Source organism: Bubalus kerabau, chromosome 10, assembly GCF_029407905.1.
Source record: "Bubalus kerabau isolate K-KA32 ecotype Philippines breed swamp buffalo chromosome 10, PCC_UOA_SB_1v2, whole genome shotgun sequence".
NCBI lineage: Eukaryota > Metazoa > Chordata > Mammalia > Artiodactyla > Bovidae > Bubalus > Bubalus kerabau.
Window position 1 is genome coordinate 97,041,256 of NC_073633.1, and position 21,527 is coordinate 97,062,782.

The following is a 21,527-nucleotide window of genomic DNA, read 5'->3' on the forward strand; positions in this document are numbered from 1 at the left end:
AATAGTAGCTTTGGCTGTTTAAGAGAGAATGTAAGTAAAGAAAAAGTGTTGGCAAGCTCTATTTTCTTAAAATAACTTAAAGCACTATAAATAGTAATAGCTATAAAAATAACACTAAGAGGATCATAATAATTTCTAATGATTTTTAAAGTTTCTGCATTTAGAGAAAATGACATCACATAGGATTTTAAAATGTTCTCTGAAATAACTGACTACCCAAATGAAAGTCACAAATTTTAGGGAAAACATTATTTGAATTTTAAAATATTTTACTCTCCAGGATTATAAATAAAAGAGTAGTGATTCATTTCAAAATATCCCCAGTTGTTTTGCTTTCAAAATCATCCCTGGAAGTAACTGATCCCAGATCCCAAAGTCTATGGAATGAAAGAGCAAATAAGATGTGAGTTGTTAGCAGATGTACGTGGGCAGTTTTAGCTAGTAATGAAAGCTATTCAACACTAATAACCTTACCTGTGGATAATGGACCACTAATGCAGTGTGATTCTACAGTTCAGGAAGGTCTGACTGAATACCCCAGATTATACTTTCCTTCAATTTGCAAAATTATTTAAAATTCTACCAACAGAAATTTATTCTTTGAGGAAGAATTCAAACATTAATTCCCCCTCGCCAGTTCATCTTTCAAAAGACAGACATTCTTGAGACCTTTAAAACCATTAAAATTTAGTTTACTCCAAGGCAGGGGTCAGCAAGGTAGGACAGTAGGTCACTCCAGCCTGCTGCCTGTCTTTATAGATCCACCAGCTAAGAATGGTTTTCACATTTTTATTTGATTGGAAAACAATCAATACGTCACAACATGTCAACATTATAAGAAATTTAAATTTCACTTTCCATAAATAAAGTGTTGTTAGAATATAGCCCACTCATTTCTTTACATACTTTATATGGGTGTTTTCATTCTATGATATCAGAGTTGAGTTGCTGCATGAGAGGGTATGGCCTGTGAAAGTATGAATATATTTAGAACCTGGTCCTTTACAGGAAGTCTGGCCACCTTCTTTTCTAAGGTGTTGGTATCCTATGAGAATTACTTCCAGTCTCACAAGAGGTCACCCTGGAGCAAACCTTGTAAGGTTCTGGAAGGAGAAGACAACGTGAGACATACTGACTAGGGATAAGAAAATAAAGTAAGAACCAGAAAAATTTTATTCAACTTTTAAACCATTCTCAGGCCATATAAGTTTCTTCCCTTTGTCCTTTATCTCTTTAATCCACCATTTGTTCTTTCCTTCCAGTGTCTTTCCCTACTTCATTGCTTCCTTTCTTGCTACCTCCCTCCCTTCTATTCATTTATTCATTTAATTAATATACCCATTCATCCATGTTTATTGACAGATACACTATGGTTGACACTGAGTAGACATTTATCAACAAGAAAGATAAGGTCTCTCTGCCTTCACAGAGCCTACATACCAAAGGAGAAGACAGGGACATGAATGGAGCAGATATCAAGGAACTGTGATGGGGGTAAGGGCAGAAGTTTGCTTTAGACAGGTTAATTAGGTTTAGTTCCCAAGAAGAGGTGACATTTGAGCAGAGACTCTCAAGGATGAAAAAGAGCTATCATTGAAAGAGTGAAGGGAAAAGCATTATGTACAGTGAGAGGGAGTAGCAAAGGCACAGGTCCTGGTATAGGAAAGAATTTCATTAATTTAATGAATAAAAAGACACTGGAATGTGCATCGTGGTTGCTAAGGAAAACACTCCTTTAAATTGCCACTATCATAAGAATCAACACTACTTATTAAAAGCTTATTATTTGCAAAAATTGTGTTGGGTGTTTCTCATGTATGTTCTCATTTAATGCTCACAAAAATCCTCAGTAGGTGAAAATTATTAATTTCATTCATTTAAGTCAGAGAAACAGACTTAAATCATATATGTACTTTAAATTTTACACTGTAATTAAACGTTGGCACTTAGGCTGTAATCCGGGTCCACCTGACTCAAAGGAGTCTATACTAACTCTGAGAGACAAGTTGAAGTGTGCACATGTATACATGGGCATGGATGTCTATGTGTGTATGTATATGTATATTTGTTTATTTAACAGATCTACAGAATGGAGTAGTGGCAATACCATTAGCTGACAGTGCAGTTTTCTGAGCAAATAGTCACTAAGTGGCAGGGTTACCATCAGGGTTATTTGTGTATGCAGATTACATTCCAGTAGGATATCCTGGAAAACTGTTCTAGAGTCTTTTCTCAAAATTACACAGGCCAGAAACCCTCATTTTTGACAGATGTCATGCGACAGTGTTACAAAACACTGTATCATAATGAAATATAATGTTCAAATATAAACCATTACCTGAATACTTTTTAATATTTATTTCACTGTGTAATAAAAAGGATTATATTTTTGCCCTGACTTTCTCAAGTAGGTTGCAACTCTTTCTGACTTCTGGGTCTGACATTAGGCCACCTAAAACACACAGTCAAAACCACGAGGGAAACAGCAGAAGAAGGATATAGGAAAGCAAAGATCTACACTTAATTAGCACTGATGTTGTGCAGTTAAATGGCACCTCTATAGTGCTGGTCTCTCGGTTCTTTTAGATCTGAGCTACAGGAGATTAGATTCATCACTGAGCTCATAAATGGTCTCTTTCCTTCAACCTGGTTTGGTCTGTGACAAATTTAATAGTTCTCTCTAACAATGTAATGAGAACCAGAGGTTTCAAATATAACCAGAATGTAGTAAAGCGCATGGAATCCCTTGTAGGTAGTATGTTTTTATTTTATTTTATGGGAAAATATAGAAATATTATTAATAGACATCAAATGTTATTTATTAGCATGTTAATAAGGCTTTAGACTTTTAAAAGTAAACACTGAACTTCTAACAAACTTAGAATAGTAAGTGTAAGGCAGATACTCTGGCAAAGGAATGCACTTAAGAATTAATTTTTTAAAACCAAAATAATCACCAATTAGGATAAAAGGACAAATATATAAAAGGAGACGTTTATTAGTCATTCTTTCAGCTCAGTTTAGTTCTATGGCATTTTGCACAATTTAAAATTTATGCAAACATTTTCAGTGTTGCCTTTAATTTTTGCCAGAATATTTTGAACCTGCTTTAAAACTGAAATTGAAGAAGCCTAAGGAGGGCTTTAATAACAACTTTCTTCAGTCTATTTATTTAAAACATGATGAATAAGCAAAAAGAAGAGGTGCAGAATTGAAAAGAAAAATGATCCCTTCTCCTTCTTAGAAGTGTTTGAGATTAGTGGATTGCTCGTAATCTTGCACCAGGAACTGAACTCTTCCTCACATATTCATAGCCACATACACAGCAACACTCTTAAGTCAGTCTACACATGTAAGCTGAGGGTCTAGGGGTTTATAAGTAGACAAAGTTACAGAAAGGCAGGAAGAAGTTTCACTAATAATACCCCAGCGTCGCCTGACTAATTTAATGCACTCTCTCAAATTGGTTTCACTACTTATAGTCTTTTCTCTTGAGGGGGTTAGTTAGTATTTTACCACAGTTCAGTTCAGTCGCTCAGTCGTGTCTTACTCTTTGTGACCCCATGGATTGCAGCACACCAGGCTTCCCTGTCCATCACCAACTCCTGGAGCTCGTTCAAGTTCATGTCCATTGAGTTGGTGATTTTACCACAATAAATGCTTTATTTGTTTGATAATAAATCTAACAGAAAAAAATGAAAGATGTTTAAAGGCAGAAATGCCAGGAACCCAAACAAAAAGTGAAGAAATTCTGTCCTCCATAAGGTCATGAGGCACGTAAGTACAGTAGCACAGAAGATGACGAGCGAATTCTACCACAAGTACTAGCCCTGCCACTTACTGGCTGAACAAGCCATGCAGCTTAGCCTTTCTATCTATAAACGAGAACAAAATTATCTTACAGATTGTGGCAAGGAATAAATGACATACATGCAGGAGTTTCAGCAATTTTAGCACAGTGTATAACACAAAAGAATTGCTTGGTAGCTATTAACATCACGCATTAAGAAAGACAGAGGGTGATTTTTTTTTTCTTTCTCTTCTCCTTTAACATACAGATCATCACCCTCTGGGATTGATTTAGCCCAATCTTGAAGGAATTCAGATCAGATCAAATCAGATCAGTCACTCAGTCGTGTCTGACTCTTTGCAACCCCATGAATCGCAGCACACCAGGCCTCCCTGTCCATCACCAACTCATGGAGTTCACTCAGACTCACATCCATCGAGTCAGTGATGCCATCCAGCCATCTCATCCTCTGTCGTCCCCTTCTCCTCCTGCCCCCAACCCCTCCCAGCATCAGAGTCTTTTCCAATGAGTCAACTCTTTGCATGAGGTGCCCAAAGTACTGGAGTTTCAGCTTTAGCATCATTCCTTCCAAAGAAATCCCAGGGCTGATCTCCTTCAGAATGGACTGGTTGGATCTACTTGCAGTCCAAGGGACTCTCAAGAGTCTTCTCCAACACCACAGGTCAAAAGCATCAATTCTTCAGCCCTCAGCTTTCTTCGCAGTCCAACTCTCACATCCATACATGACCACTGGAAAAACCATAGCCTTGACTAGACGGACCTTTGTTGGCAAAGTAATGTCTCTGCTTTTCAATATGCTATCTAGGTTGGTCATAACTTTCCTTCCAAGGAGTAAGCGTCTTTTAATTTCATGGCTTCAGTCACCATCTGTGGTGATTTTGGAGCCCAGAAAAATAAAGTCTGACACTGTTTCCATTGTTTCCCCATCTATCTCCCATGAAGTGATGGGACCGGATGCCATGATCTTCGTTTTCTGAATGTTGAGCTTAAAGCCAACTTTTTCTCTCTCCACTCTCACTTTCATCAAGAGGCTTTTGAGTTCCTCTTCACTTTCTGCCATAAGGGTGGTGTCATCTGCATATCTGAGCTTATTGATATTTCTCCCAGCAGTCTTGATTCCAGCTTGTGTTTCTTCCAGTCCAGCGTTTCTCATGATGTACTCTGCATATTAGTTAAATAAACAGGGTGACAATATACAGCCTTGACGAACTCCTTTTCCTATTTGGAACCAGTCTGTTGTTCCATGTCCAGTTCTAACTGTTGCTTCCTGACCTGCATACAAATTTCTCAAGAGGCAGGTCAGGTGGTCTGGTATTCCCATCTCTTGAAGAATTTTCCACAGTTTATTGTGATCCACACAGTCAAAGGCTTTGGCATAGGCAATAAAGCAGAAATAGATGCTTTTCTGGAACTCTCTTGCTTTTTCCATGATCCAGCAGATGTTGGCAATTTGATCTCTGGTTCCTCTGCCTTTTCTAAAACCAGCTTGAACATCAGGAAGTTCACGGTTCACATATTGCTGAAGCCTGGCTTGGAGAATTTTGAGCATTACTTTACTAGCCTGTGAGATGAGTGCAATTGTGCGGTAGTTTGAGCATTCTTTGGCATTGCCTTTCTTTGGGATTGGAATGAAAACTGACCTTTTCCAGTCCTGTGGCCACTGCTGAGTTTTCCAAATTTGCTGGCATATTGAGTGCAGCACTTTCACAGTATCATCTTTCAGGATTTGAAGTAGCTCAACTGGAATTCCATCACCTCCACTAGCTTTGTTCATAGTGATGCTTTCTAAGGCCCACTTGACTTCACATTCCAGGATGTCTGGCTTTAGGTCAGTGATCACACCATCATGATTATCTGGGTCATGAAGATCTTTTTTGTACAGTTCTTCTGTGTATTCTTGCCATCTCTTCTTAATATCTTCTGCTTCTGTTAGGTCCATACCATTTCTGTCCTTTATTGAGCCCATCTTTGCATGAAATATTCCTTTGGTATCTCTGATTTTCTTGAAGAGATCTCTAGTCTTTCCCATTCTGTTGTTTTCCTCTATTTCTTTGCATTGATCGCTGAAGGCTTTCTTATCTCTTCTTGCTATTCTTTGGAACTCTGCATTCAGATGTTTACATCTTTCCTTTTCTCCTTTGCTTTTCACTTCTCTTCTTTTCACAGCTATTTGTAAGGCCTCATCAGACAGCTGTGTTGCTTTTTTGCATTTCTTTTCCATGGGGATGGTCTTGATCCCTGTCTCCTGTACAATGTCACGAACCTCATTCCATAGTTCATCAGGCACTCTATGTATCAGATCTAGGCCCTTAAATCTATTTCTCACTTCCACTGTATAATCATAAGGGATTTGATTTAGGTCATACCTGAATGGTCTAGTGGTTGTCCCTACTTTCTTCAATTTAAGTGTGAATTTGGCAATAAGGAGTTCATGGTCTGAGCCACAGTCAGCTCCTGGTCTTGTTTTTGCTGACTGTATAGAGCTTCTCCATCTTTGGCTGCAAAGAATTTTATAATCAATCTGATTTCGGTGTTGACCATCTGGTGATGTCCATGTATAGAGTCTTCTCTTGTGATAGGAATTAACAAAGGCTAAATAAGTATTTGCTAATAGACTGAACCATAACATGAGTGAGTTTCCAAGATCCCAGACTAGGAAAATGCTCTGTTTATTTACATTCTGGAAAATCAGCCAGGCATGGGAATGGGAGATAGCCCTTGATGTGAGAACTATTGATATCCGATTGATATGTAGAACCTTGGAGATTTGTTTTATGAGTTGGTAGAAATTGCTTCACCCAGAAATGTAACACTGTTGAGCGTTTATTTCCAAATGTGCTGTACATCACCATCTTTAGAGTACTGCTTTTCACAACTGTCATTGTTATCAAGAGATAAAATAGATAAACATAGAGAAAACAATTTATTCTTGCTGTTCAATCAGTTGTGTCCGACTCTTTGCAACCCCATAGACTGTAGCACACCAGGCTTCCCTGTCCTTCACCATCTCCCAGAGTTTGCTCAAACTCATGTCCATTGAGTCAATGATGCCATCCAACCATCTCATCCTCTGTTATCCCCTTCTCCTCCCGCCTTCAATCTTTCTCAGCATCAGGCTCTTTTGCAATGAGTCAGTTCTTCACATCAGGTTGCCAAAGTATTGGAGTTTCAGCTTCAGCTTCAGCATCTGTCCTGTCAGTTAATGTTCAGGACTGATTTCCTTTAGGATGGACTGGTTTGATCTCCTTGAGTCCAAGGGACTCTCAAGAGTCTTCTTCAACACCGCAGTTCAAAAGAATCAGTTCTTTGGTGCTCAGCCTTCTTTATCATCAAACTCACATCCATACTTGACTACCAGAAAAACCATAGCTGTGACTAGATGGACCTTTGTCGGCAAAGTAACGAATGTCGCTGTTTTTTAATATGCTGTCTAGGTTGGTCACAACTTTTCTTTCAAGGAGCAAGTGTCTTTGAATTTCATGGCTGCAGTCAACATCTGCAGTGATTTTGGAGCCCCCCAAAATAAAGTCTGTCACTGTTCCCATTGTTTCCCCTCTATTTGCCATGAATTGATGGGACAAGATGCCATGATCTTAGTTTTCTGAATGTTGAGTTTTAAGCCAACTTTTTCACTCTCCTCTTTCACTTTCATCAAGAGAACACAATGTTATGACCTAAAGGTTTGTGTTCCCACAGAATTCACAGGTTGAAATCCAAATCTCCAATGTGATGATATTAGAAGCTGGGATCATTGGGAAGTGATCAGGTCAGAGGTGGAGCCCTCATGAAAGGATCATGCCCTCATCAATGAGACTCCGTCTTGCTCTCTGTCTGCTATGAACTGGGAAGAAGGCTGGATACAGAATTTAAATCTGCCAACATAAATACTGAATACAGATAGTGAATCGGCCTTGATCTTATACTTCCTGACCCTCAGAACTGTGGGAAACAATTGTTTCCAGTTTAAACCACTCCGTCCATGGTATTTTTGTTATAGCAACCAGAATGGACTAAAACAGCCTAACGCTGTCCAAAGTCTGAGGCTGATCTCGGGATATGACCTGAGAAGAACAAGCAGATATACATTATGGAATGTGGTCTTGAACTGATTACTAACACTGCAACCCAAATGAAACTAGCCCAAGTTGTAAGGTGATAGCTGACTCTGGAAATGTGGACAAAACTCCCAGCCAAACCCAGCACTGGGAAACATCATAACAGGCTTGATGGTTTTCATTTTTCACAAGAACACTTAAGTTGCTCTCTGAGCTTAGACTGTGATGAAGGGACAAGGGGATGTATTCTGGAAGTATTGCTTTTTATGATGTCAACTGCAAAGGGGATGTTGTACAGAGACAGATAAAATAAATCCCCACCTTGTGGCAGCAATTTATAAAATCTGTAACACATATTTAGTTCATTTTCACTACTGAGGTTTTTAGCAAACTTTCTGTACAGGGTGATATTTGGGCTTTAGAGTTCGAAGACTACATTTTGTCTTTGCATTTTAAAAATATTTCCAAATAGCATCAGTTTTTTAGAAACTTTTTAAGACATCTGATTCAAGGAGACTGCTGAATCTTGAGGACTTATACTTTTTATCTCTTTGGATAAACAGAACCAGCCATGGTTTTATACTTTTTTATTCTAAAAAGAAAACAATCCAGTCAATCAACTTCCATACACTCAGATACAATAGTTCACTCTCAAGGTATTCTATTTTCTACTTTTATTCTGTCATAAATTTGGAATTAAAATTAAGTTGCAAATTTCAGGTAAAATAGGATGATAAAATTTAATGATCACTAAAATTTCAAGTGGAATCTATTTTACCAGGCTTGGTTCTCTGCTCTCCTGAGGCCTCTTGATATAGTACATTGGAAGTCTGCAAATCTAATTGGCTGAGAACCCTGCCTGACCCTAATATAGACTGCTAATGTTTTATCTCTGCTGAGAACTCATAACAAATGTAAGGCTTGTTAAGTCTCTTCATCTTTTGAGAAAACAGAGATTTTAATGAACCATTAAGTCATCTAGCCCTGAAAGGGGCAAAGTGTTGCCAATGATCCATCCCCCATAATAACCCAGGTGTTGTTTTAAGTCATTGCTTAGGCCCATTATTCTTTAATCAAACATCAGAAAAAAAAGAAAAAGAAACAGTTACACAGAGAGATCTGCCTACATTTTGAAGAATGCATCTTGGGAAGAATAAGTTCATATGCATTACATTTTTGTTTCTGGAAATTGTAGAAGCTCCATTATAACTTTCATGAGTCATCTGAAGGATAAGGAAGATACTGAATTTACCTTCCAGTTGAATAAAGCCTTAAATAGTCCATCCCAATTTATCAATTTATTCAAATTGGGACTCCTAAAAATGTACTTTAGTATCTCCTAAGCAATTTAGAATCCCTGGGGAAATTTAAATTTCTTTTACCAAACCCTCAACTCTTCTGGAGACCCAGCAGTAGAATGGAACACCCCATATCACCCTCACTGTCCTTTCTGAAGTAATGCAAGGACTCTTAGCTATCCCTAGCTCTATTTTCTACCCAAATGGCTAAAATCCCCAAACCATTATGGAGTTTGAAAATCCAGGTCGGGCTTTCTACAGTCAGGCAGGATGACTGACAGCAAAACCACAGAAATCGCCCAGTTGGTCTGACACTAGCCCAGTTTATAACATGGCTGCTCACTAGGGGAGGACTGGCCATCCACGGGGACTACTGGCTTAACACCCTATACTGTCAGCCTCTGGCAGGGCAATTAATTTGCCTGGGTCAGTTTTCTGTCTTTGGTGGTTTTTCTTGCCCAGTTTATCTCCAGTGAAGTGACTGCTAGCTCTACACTGGAATTCTTTTCCATATTATAATATACTCATTAATATTTATTAGACTTGTTCCAAAAGAACCGAGAAATTCGAGTTTAATTTTTTTTCTTCAAAACCGCACACTGCCATAGGCTACTCTATAAGCAGTTGAAATGAAGCAATGACTGAGAAAAAGATTATCTTCTCTTTCTGGCTCATTTCAAATGCTTTTGCCTAAGCACTATTAAAATGACAAAAACAAAATTGCACACCTGCCCCTTCACTCTCAAAACATTTCTAAAAAAATTAATCAAATCCTTCAAATGGAAGAACCCAGACTATTTTTAAAAGTTATCTAGGAGAGAAATTAAATATAATTATGGGTCATTTGAAAAACAAGTCAATAATGCCACTTAATGTCCTTCAAGGCCAAAGCTTCTGAAATGTCTTAAAAAATAGTAGTTTCAAAAAACATAAATCCAATTTTTAAAAACTAAATGAAGGATTCATCTCATTTTTTTTTATTTTATTTTATTTTTAAACTTTACATAACTGTATTAGTTTTGCCAAATATCAAAATGAATCCGCCACAGGTATACATGTGTTCCCCATCCTGAACCCTCCTCCCTCCTCCCTCCCCATTCCATCCCTCTGGGTCGTCCCAGTGCACCAGCCCCAAGCATCCAGTATCGTGCATCGAACCTGGACTGGCAACTCATTTCATACATGATATTTTACATGTTTCAATGCCATTCTCATCTCATTTTAAATGAAAGTACTGATACTGAAGAAAGTCTCCAGAAATACTTGTGACATCTATAGATCCTACTATTAAAATGTTCCCTATTTCTGAAAATAATGAGACTGCTGTTCACACGCAGCCCATATACTCAATTTCATCTCTGCTGCATGCAACTGTTTTCCCTTTATCATTATACTTAGTAGCTATCCAAACTTAACACATCCTTTAGCAAAATCGTAACTGCCCGGTGGAAGAGAGGGGAAGGGAAGGAGGCGGTGAGGGAGGGGTCCATGAGCGCAGGTCTCAGGACGGCAGCGACGTTTCTTCTTTCAATGCCCAGCATGCAGTGCACGGCTGGTGCAGAGCAGGTGCACATCAACAGTCCACATATGGAACTGGTATTTTGGGGGACCTGCCAGATACCAAGGTTTATACATTTCTAATCATAGTTAACCCTCTCAACAGGCTTATGAAGTCAGCAATATTACTAGCCCTAATAGACATGAATACTGCTTAAATGACTTAAGGATGGCCTAGTAAAAGATGAAGATCAATAAGAAAAATCATGTTCATAATCATCTATTTTTATATCATTTAAAATAAAACCAAAACAATCAGATGATGGTAAGTTAGAAAAAGAGCAGGGGCATAATCACATTTCAGATACTCTGTTAAGTGACTGTCATAGGTAGCAATCTGAAGCTTTTCATAACTAAGCGTGACACTGTTTTGGTGTGCTCTGAATTCTGGGGTTCACAAAGCAACAAGAGGGAAAGCAAGAATTTGATGAGGGGTGAACCAGGTAGGCTGGAGATTTAAAAACTAAAAACAAATAACAGCAGCAACACCTACCATTAGCGGCATCACAAGCAAGGTATCAGTCACTGAATACTTCTCAATTAAATTGAAGAAAAATGTATTACCTTTTGTGTATATTTAAAATGTTTCAGCTGATTTGCAGCGGATTAAGGAAGGGATTTGCTTATTTCAATGTACCTCAAACTCACATGCAAATAGCACTGTGATACAGCACCACACATTTATAGTCAAAAACAATACTTGGTTTTTAAGACGAGCAGCACACAATGTAACTGCAAATGAATGTCACAAAAAAGAAAAAAAGAAGAAAAAACAGACAGCGCTAAACTCCAGTGAAGAATTTTGGTAATTGCCAGCTGCATTGTAAAATCACTGTCAAATATATTTGTCTCCATTGTTTGTGATTCCTCTAAAGAATGAAAAAAAAAAGTCCTCTCTGCTGCCCACACCCGCTCCACCATTTGATCCTTTTCTATTCCCATACACAACAAATAACTCACTTACTGACATTTTGTTCCAGTTCTACTTTTAAGGTGGGAGAAGACAGCAGCAAAGAGAGGAGGGGGAGTGAAAGTAAGTGTCTGTGTGTGTGTCTGTGCGTGCATGCATGCGTGTGTGTGTACAGGAATGACAGAACATGGAAGTCGACTACCGTGCAGGGATGGTTGTTGCTTTGTTAATGGGTAGACCTCACAGAGAACCAGGAAATCAGTTCAGTTCACTCGCTCAGTCATGTCCGACTCTTTGCGACCACATGAATCGCAGAACGCCAGGCTTCTTGGTCCATCACCAACTCCCAGAGCTTACTCAAATTCATGCCCATTGAGTCCGTGATACCATCCAACCATCTCATCCTCTGTCGTCAGCTTATCCTCCCACCTTCAATCTCTCCCAGAATCAGTGTCTTTTCCAAGGAGTCAGTTCTTCGCATCAGGTGGCCAAAGTACTGGAGTTTCAGCTTTAGCATCAGTCTTTCTAATGAATATTCAGGACTGATTTCCTTTAGGATGGACTGGGTGGATCTCCCTGCAGGCCAAGGGACTCTCAAGAATCTTCTCCAACACCACACTCCAAAAGCAACAATACTTCGGTGTTCAGCTTTCTTTATAGTCCAACTCTCACATCCATACATGACTACAGGAAAAATCATACTTTTGACCAGACATATCTTTGTTGGCAAAGTAATGTCTCTACTTTTTAATATGCTGTCAAGGTTGGTCATAACTTTCCTTCCAAGGAGTAAGGATCTTTTAATTTCATGGCTACAATCACCATCTGCAGTGATTTTGGTGCCTAAGAAAATAAACTCTGACACCGTTTCCATTTTTTCTCTATTTGCCATGAAGTGATGGGACCAGATGCCATGATCTTAGTTTTCTGAATGTTGAGTTTTAAGCCAATTTTTTCCCTCTCCTCTTTCACTTTCATCAAGGGGCTCTTTAGTTCTTCTTCGCTTTCTGTCATATGGGTGGTGTCATCTGCACATCTGAGGTTATCAATACTTCTCTCAGCAATCTTGATTGCACTATCTGCTTCATCCAGCCTGGCATTTCACATGATGTACTCTCCATAGAAGATAAATAAGCAAAGTGACAATATACAGCTTTCACATACTCCTTTCCCGATTTGGAACCAGTCTGTTGTTCCATGTCCAGTTCTAACTGTTGCTTCTTGACCTACATTCAGATTTCTCAGGAGGCAGATCAGGTCTGGTATTCCCATCACTTGAAGAATTTTCCACGGTTTGTTGTGATCCACACAGTCAAAGGCTTTGGCATAGTCAATAAAGCAGAAGTAGATGTTTCTCTGGAACTCTCTTGCTTTTTCGATGATCCAGCGGATGTTGGCAATTTGATCTCTGGTTCCTCTGCCTTTTCTAAATCCAGCCTGAACATCTGGAAGTTCATGGTTCACTTATTGCTGAAGCCTAGCTTGGAGAATTTTGAGCATTACTTTGTTAGCGTGTGAGATGAGTGCAATTGTGCAGTAGTTTGAGCATTCTTTGGCATTGCCTTTCTTTGGGATTGGAATGAAAACTGACCATTTCCAGTCCTGTGGCCACTGCTGAGTCTTCCAAATTTGCTGGCAGACTGAGTGCAGCACTTTTGCAGCATCATCTTTTCGGATTTGAAAGAGCTCAACTGGAATTCCATCACCTCCATTAGCTTTGTTTGTAGTGATGCTTCCTAAGGCCCACTTGGCTTCACATTCCAGGATGTCTGGCTCTAGATGAATAATCATACCATCATGGTTATCTGGGTCATGAAGATTTTTTTGGATAGTTCTTTTGTGTATTCTTGCCACCTCTTCTTAATATGTTCTGCTTCTGTTAGGTCGAACCATTTCTGTCCTTTATTGTGCCCATCTTTGCATGAAATGTTCCCTTGGTATCTCTAATTTTCTTGGAAAGATCTCTAGTCTTACCATTCTACTGTTTTCCTCTATTTCTTTGCACTGATCACTGAGGGAGGCTTTCTTTTCTCTCCTTGCTATTCTCTGGAACTCTGCATTCAAATGGGTGTATCTTTCCTTTTCTCCTTTGCCTTTTGCTTGTCTTCTTTTCTCAGCTGTTTATAAGGCCTCTTGGGACAACCATTTTGCCTTTTTGCATTTCTTTTTCTTGGGGATGGTCTTGATCACTGCCTCTTGTACAGAGTCACAAACCCCTGTCCATGGCTCTTCAGGCGCTCTATCAGATCTAATCCCTTCAATCTGTTTGTCACTTCCACTGTATAACTGTAAGGGATTTGATTTAGGTTATACCTCAATGGTCTAGTGGCTTTCCCTAATTTCTTCAATTTAAGTCTGAACAGGTGCCTATGAATAAGAGACGAGTAGGGTGGTATTCAGGCTTCCCTTTTGGCTCCATCTGCAGTGCAGGTGACCTGGGTTCAATCCCTGGGTCGGGAAGATCCCCTGGAGAAGGGAATGCCAATCCACTCCAGTATTCTTGCCTGGAGAATTCCATGGACAGAGGAGCCTAGAGGGTTACAGTCAGACATAACTGAGCAATTAACACACACACACACACACACAAAGTTGTACTCATTTTTTATTTAGTCAAATTTAATAGTGCTGTGAAATGATGCTTTTGAACTGTGGTTTTGGAGAACATACTTGAGAGTCCCTTGGACTACAAGGAGATCTAACCAGTCAATCCTAAAGGAAATCAGTCCTGAATATTCATTGGAAGGACTGATGCTGAAGCTGAGATTTCAATACTTTGGCCACCTGATGTGAAGAGCTGACTCATTGCAAAAGACCCTGATGCTGGGAAGGATTGATGGTGGGAGGAGAACAGGACAACAGAGGATGAGATGGTCGGATGGCATCACTGACTCAATGCACATGAGTCTGAGTAAGCTCTGGGAGTTGGTGATGGACAGAGAGGCCTGGCGCGCTGCAGTCCATGGGGACACGACTGAGCGACTGAACTGAACTGAATGAGTAGTTACTATGTGAGACACTATGCTACCCAGGTGATTTTTTGCAAAAGTGAATGACTTATTTCATAAATGACAGGAAGTTACACTTTTTATTTTAAAATATTAGCTAAGTGGATTCAAAGACTGAACAATTTTTTATTCAGGTAATATATTTGTTAGGCCTCCTGACATTATACTCTCTAGAATTTATTTTCTTTAGATCTTAGACTCCTTTGCAGGATTTTCATCCTTACCCAATATTTAAGTGTTGGTGCTCCATAGATGGCAACCCACTCCAGTGCTCTTGCCTGGAGAATCCCAGGGATGGGGGAGCCTGGTGGGCTGCCATCTATGGGGTCGCACAGAGTTGGACACGACTGAAGTGACTTAGCAGCAGCAGCAGCAGGGTTAAGTTTTAATTTTTTTATCCGACATACTTCCCTGAGTGTTCTCATAGATCCTATGACTTTTAGCATCATCTATAATATATGGAGTCCAGAACTGATGACACCAAATTCCACACATCCAGTTCAACATAGGAACCCCTCTCTTACCATTGTTCCCTGGATGTTTTAAGGCACCCAAACCCAAATACCATGAAAGTGAACAAATAAACTCCCCCTTATCTCACATCCATCCATGAAGTTGCCCAATCAAGAAACCTAAATGTCATTCTTAACTCTTTCCTTTAAACTTCCTAACAATCTAAAACTACTTCCCTGGTGACTCAGTTGGTAAAGAATCTGCTTGCAATGAGGGAGATTCCCGCATTGGGAAGTTTGATCCCCAGGTTGCGAAGATCCCCTGGCGAAGGGAATGGCAACCCACTCCAGTATTCTTGCCTAGAGAAGTCCATGGACAGAGGAGCCTTATCCTTATCCATCAGAGGACAGATAAAATGAAAACCACAGTCACAGAAAACCAACCAAACTGGATCACAACCTTGTCTAACTCAGTGAAACTATGAGCCATGGTGGGCAGGGTCATCCAAGATGGATGGGTCATGGTGGAGAGTTCTGACAAAACTCCAGTGGTCCACTGGAGAAGGGAATGGCAAACCACTTTGCCTTGAGAACCCATAAACAGTACAAAAAGGCAAAAAGATAGGACACTGAAAGACGAACTCCCAGGTCAGTAGGTGCCAAATATGCTAATGGAGATCAGTGGAGAAATAACTGCAGAAGGAACGAAGAACCAAAGCAAAAACAGCACCCAGTTGTGGATGTGACTGGTGATGGAAATAAAGTCCGATGCTGTAAAGAACAATATTGCATAGGAACCTGGAATGTTAGGTCCACGAATTAAGGTAAATTGGAAGTGGTCAAACAGGAGATGGAAAGAGTGAACATAGACATTTTAGGAATCAGAGAACTAAAATGGACTGGAATGGGTGAATTTAACTCAGATGACCATTATATCTACTACTGTGGGCAAGAATCCCTTAGAAGAAATGGAGTAGCCCTCATAGTCAACATAAGAGTCCAAAATGCAGTATTTGGGTGCAATCTCAAAAATGATAGAATGATCTCTGTTCATTTCCAAGGCAAACCATTCAACACCCCAGTAAGCCAAGTCTATACCCCAACCATTAATGCTGAGGAAGCTGAAGTTGAACAGTTCTGTGAAGACATACAGGACCTTCTAGAACTAACACCCAAAAAAGATATCCATTTCATCATAGGGAACTGGAATGTAAAAGTAGGAAGTCAAGAAACACCTGGAGTAACAGACAAATTTGGCCTTGGAGTACAAAATGAAGCAGGGAAAAGGCTAACAGAGTTTCACCAAGAGAATGCGCTGGTCATAGCAAACACCCTCTTCCAACAACACAAGAGATGACTCTACAAATGGACATCACCAGATGGTCAACACTGAAATCAGACTAATTATATTGTTTGCAGCCAAAGATGGAGAGGCTCCATACAGTCAGCAAAAACAAAAGTGGGAACTGACTGTGGATCAGAGCATGAACTCATTATACAAAATTCAGACTTACTTTGAAAAAGTGCAGAAAACCACCAGAGCATTCAGGTATGACCTTAATCAACCCCTTAAGATTATATAGTGGAAGGGACAAATAGATTCAAGGAATTAGACCTGATAGAGTGACTGGAGAATATGGACAGAGGTCATGATATTGTACAGGAGGCAAGGATCAAGACTGTTCCCAAGGAAAAGAAAATGCAAAAATGCAAAATGGTTGTCTGAGAAGGCCTTAAAAACAGCTGAGAAAAAAGAGAAGTTAAAAGCAAAGGAGAAAATGAAAGATATACCCATCTGAATACAGAGTCCAAGAATAGCAAGGAGAGATAAGAAAGCCTTCCTCAGTAATCAACGCAAAGAAATAGAGGAAAACAACAGAATGGGAAAGACTAGCAATCTCTTCAATAAAATAATAGATACCAAGGGAACATTTCATGCAAAGATGGGCTCGATAAAGGATATGGACCTAACAGAAGCAGAGGATATTAAGAAGAGGTGGCAAGAATACACAAAAGAGCTATACAAAAAAGATCTTCACAACACAGATAATCAAGATGGTGCGATCTCTCACCTAGAGCCAGACATCATGGAACGTGAAGTCAAGTGGACCTTAGGAAGCATCACTATGAACAAAACTAGTGGAGGTGATGGAATTACAGCTGAGCTATTTCAAATCCTAAAAGATGATGCTGTGAAAGTGCTGCACTCAATATCTCAGCAAATTTGGAACAGTCAGCAGTGGCCACGGGGCTGGAAATGGTCAGTTTTCATTCCAATCCTAAAGAAAGGCAATGCCAAAGAATGCTCAAACTATTGCACAATTGCACTCATCTCACACGCTAGCAAAGTAATGCTCAAAATTCTCCAAGCCAGGCTGCAGTAATACATGAACCATGAACTTCCATATGTTCAAGCTGGTTTTAGAAAAGGCAGAGGAATCAGAGATCAAATTGCCAACATCCGTTGGATTATCGAAAAAGCAAGAAAGTTCCAGAAAAACACTTACTTCTGCTTCCATGATAACACCAAAGCCTTTGACCGTGTGGATCACAACAAACCATGGAAAATTCTTCGAGAGATGGGAATACCAAACCACCTGACATGCCTGTTGAGAATTCTGTAGGTAGGTCAGGAAGCAACAGTCAGAACTGGACATGTAACAACAGACTGGTTCCAAATAGGAAAAGGAGTACGTCAAGGCTGTATATTGTCACCCTGCTTATTTAACTTATATGCAGAGTACATCATGAGAAACACTGGTCTGGATGAAGCACAAGCTGGAATCAAGATTGCCAGGAGGAATATCAATAACCTCAGACACCAATCTAATGGCAGAAAATGAAGAAGAACTAAAGAGTTTCTTGATGAAAGTGAAAGAGGAGAGTGAAAAAGTTTGCTTAAAGCTCAGCATTCAGAGAACTAAGATCATGGCATCCGGTCCCATCACTTCATGGCAAATAGATGGGGAAACAAGGGAAACAGTGACAGACTTTATTTTCTTGGGCTCCAAAATCACCGCAGATAGTGACTGCAGCCATGAAATTAAAAGACGCTTACTCCTTGGAAGGAAAGTTATGACCAACCTAGACAGCATATTCAAAAGCAGAGACATTACTTTGCCAACAAAGGTCCGTCTAGTCAAGGCTATGGTTTTTGCAGTGGATGTATGGATGTGAGAATTGGACTATAAAGAAAGCTAAGCGCCGAAGAATTGATGCTTTTAAACTGTAGTGTTGGAGAAGACTCTTGAGAGTCCCTTGGACTGCAAGGAAATGCAACCAGTCCATCCTAAAGGAAATCAGTCCTGAATATTCATTGGAAGGACTGATGCTGAAGCTGAAACTCCAATACTTTGGCCACCTAATGTGAAGAGCTTACTTATTTGAAAAGACCCTGATGCTGGGAAAGACTGAAGGCAGAAGAAGGGGACAACAGAGGATTAGATGGTTGGATGGCATCACTGAACAGACATGAGTTTGAGTAAACTCCGGGAGTTGGTGATGGACAGGGAGGCCTGGCATGCTGCAGTCCATGTGGTCACAAAGAGTTGGACATAATTGAGCGACTGAACCAAACTGAAGGCAACATTTAATGCAAAGATGGGCAGAATAAAGGACAGAAATGGTATCGACCTAACAGAAATGGAAGATATTAAGAAAAGGTGTCAAGAATACACAAAAGAACTATACAAAAAAGGTCTTCATGACCCAGGAAACCCCTATAGTGTATCACTAACTTAGAGCCAGACATTCTGGAATGAGAAGTCAAGTGGGCCTTAGGATGCATCACTACGAACAAAGCTAGTGGAGGTGATGGAATTCCAGTTGAGCTATTTCAAATCCTAAAAGACAGTGCTATAAAAGTGTTGCACTCAATATGCCAGCAAACTTGGTAAACTCATCAGTGGCCATAGAACTGGAAAAGGTCAGTTTTCTTTCCAATCCCAAAGAAAGGTGATGCCAAAGAATGCTCAAACTACCGCACAAATACACTCATGTCACATGCTAGTAAAGTAATGCTCAAAATTCTCCAAGCCAGGCTTCAACAGTACAGCAACCAAGAACTTCCAGATGTTCAAACTGGATTTAGAAAAGGCAGAGTAACCAGAGGTCAAATTGCCAATATCCATTGGATCATCAAAAAAGCAAGAGAGTTTCAGAAAAACATCTACTTCTGCTTCAGTGACAACGCCAAAGCCTTTGTCTGTGTGGATCACAAAAAACTGTGGAAAATTCTTCGAGAGAGGGGAATAGAAGACCACCTGACCTGCCTCCTGAGAAATCTGTATGGAGGTCAAGAAGCAACAGGTAGAACCAAACATGGAACAATGGACTCGTTCCAAATTGAGAAAGGAGATCGTCAAGGCTGCATACTATCACTCTACTGATTTAACTTATATGCAGAGTACATCATGTGAAATGCTGGGCTGGATAAAGTACAAGCTGGAATTAAGTTTGCCAGGAGAAATACCAACCACCTCAGATTTGTAGATGACACCAGCTTATGGCAGAAAGCGAAGAGGAACTAAAGAGCCTCTTGATGAAAGTGAAAGAGCAGAATGAAAAATCTGGCTTAAAACTGAAAATTCAAAAAACTAAAATCATGGCAGCTGGTCCCATCACTTCATGGCAATTAGATGGGAAACAATGGAAACAGTGAAAGACTTTATTTTGGGAGGCTCCAAGATCACTGCAGATGGTGAATGCAGCCATCAAATTAAAAGACGCTTGCTCCTTGGAAGAAAAGCTATCACAGACCTTGAAAGTGTATTAAAAAGCAGAGACACTACCCGGCTGAAAAAGGTTGGTCTGTATAGTGAAAAGTATGGTTTTTCCGGTAGTCATGTATGAGTGTGAGAGTTGCACCATAAGGAAGGCTAATGCTGAAGAAGTAATGGTTTCGAACTGTGGTGCTGGAGAAGACTCTAAAGAGTCCCTTGGACAGCAGGGAAATCAAACCAGTTAATCCTAAAGGAAATCAATCCTGAATATTCATTAGAAGGACTGATATTGAAGCTGAAGCTCCAATACTTTGGCCACCTGATGCAAAGAGCTGACTCACTGGAAAAGACCCTGATGCTGGGAAAGATTGAAGGCAGGAGGAGAAGGGGACGACAGAGGACAAGATGGTTGGATGGCATCACCAACTCAATGGACGTGAATTTGAGCAAGCTCTGGGAGATGGTGTAGGACAAGGAAGCCTGACGTGCTACAGTCCATGGGGTAGCAAAGAGCTGGACACGGCTGTGTGTCTGAGCAGTAACAACAATCTAATAGTGCCCTAAATGTTTACACCCTAAAATACATTAAGAAACCCCCCATTCCTCTTCACTCTCTCTGCTACCAGCCAGTTCAAGTCAGCATCATCTCCTCCCAATATTCTCACAAACATTTGCTTAATTGGTCTCTTTGGTTTCAATCTTGCCAGTCCCCAGTGATTTTAGACTTCACAGCCAGTTACTTGGTAAAAATGTAAATTTGATCATATTGCTGTCCTGTTTGAAACTCTTTACTAAAGGGTTTTCCATATATTATTCCCATACTCCTTTATGAGATCCTTTAGACCTCTATTTATCTTACAAATTCTTGCCTTGCCTCTCCTCTTTCAGATGCTACATTCCACCATATTGACAGTCTCTCAGGTCCTTAAAAATGAAATTGATTCCTTAGGTCCTCCCATATCCTTCCTACTGCCTAGAACTTATTTTTACTCTACAACTATCAATGCTAACTCCTGGTTATCATTTAAACACTGGCTTCCTTTGAGAAGTCTACCTGGATTGCCACTCCAACCCTGCTCTTCCTACCCACATTCAACCCTCTGTACTTGCACCCAACATACCTGTATCTCCAACAAAGATGAGGGTTGTTTTATGTTCCCACAATGATGTAAACATTCTAACACAATTTTTAATATTTTATTATAAACACCTACTTAATATTTTTCTCATTAATTTTGGTATAAAAGGGCAACAAACTACCCAGTATAAGCAGCTTGACCAGTACAGCACCTTGCATAGAACTGGTGCTCAATGAATATTTCTTCAATGAGTAAATGGAGCACCTTTGACTTATAGGAACTGGGAAGTGTTTAGAGATAAATAAACACCCCCTGCCCTTAAGGAGGATAACATTAAATGCAGAATGGCTGTTATACATAATTATATGATGATAATGAGTAAATAAAATTGACTTCAATTTGGATACATGGCGATGTGCTAACATGGTACATTGGAATTAAATATTTAGCTCTCCCTTCTGGGATAATCTAATCCACACTAAACACTTTTGGAAGACTGTTTTATGATTTTATATTACAGATGAGAAAATAGGCACAGCAAAGTTAATTGAGTCCCTCAAGGTTACCCAGTGAATCAGAAGCAGAGCCAAGTTGTCAATATCTAGTACTTAGTGCTCTCATTTTTAAAAACCATTCTGT

General features: G+C 39.8%; 1 protein-coding gene across 15 annotated transcripts in view; it reads right to left on the minus strand.

Annotated features, from left to right (window-relative positions):
• CEP128 (centrosomal protein 128) overlaps nucleotides 1-21,527 on the minus strand; it is a 605,049-nt gene that overhangs the window by 85,884 nt on the left and 497,638 nt on the right. Inside the window, exon 21 of one of the 15 annotated variants that reach the window (XM_055538797.1) lies at nucleotides 10,173-10,774. The exons of the other annotated variants lie outside the window; for them this stretch is intronic. Coding sequence (XP_055394772.1) covers nucleotides 10,559-10,774 — 216 coding nt within the window. The 3' untranslated portion in view covers nucleotides 10,173-10,558. Of the gene's footprint in view, nucleotides 1-10,172; nucleotides 10,775-21,527 lie in introns of those variants that run through there. 15 annotated transcript variants of the gene reach the window in all.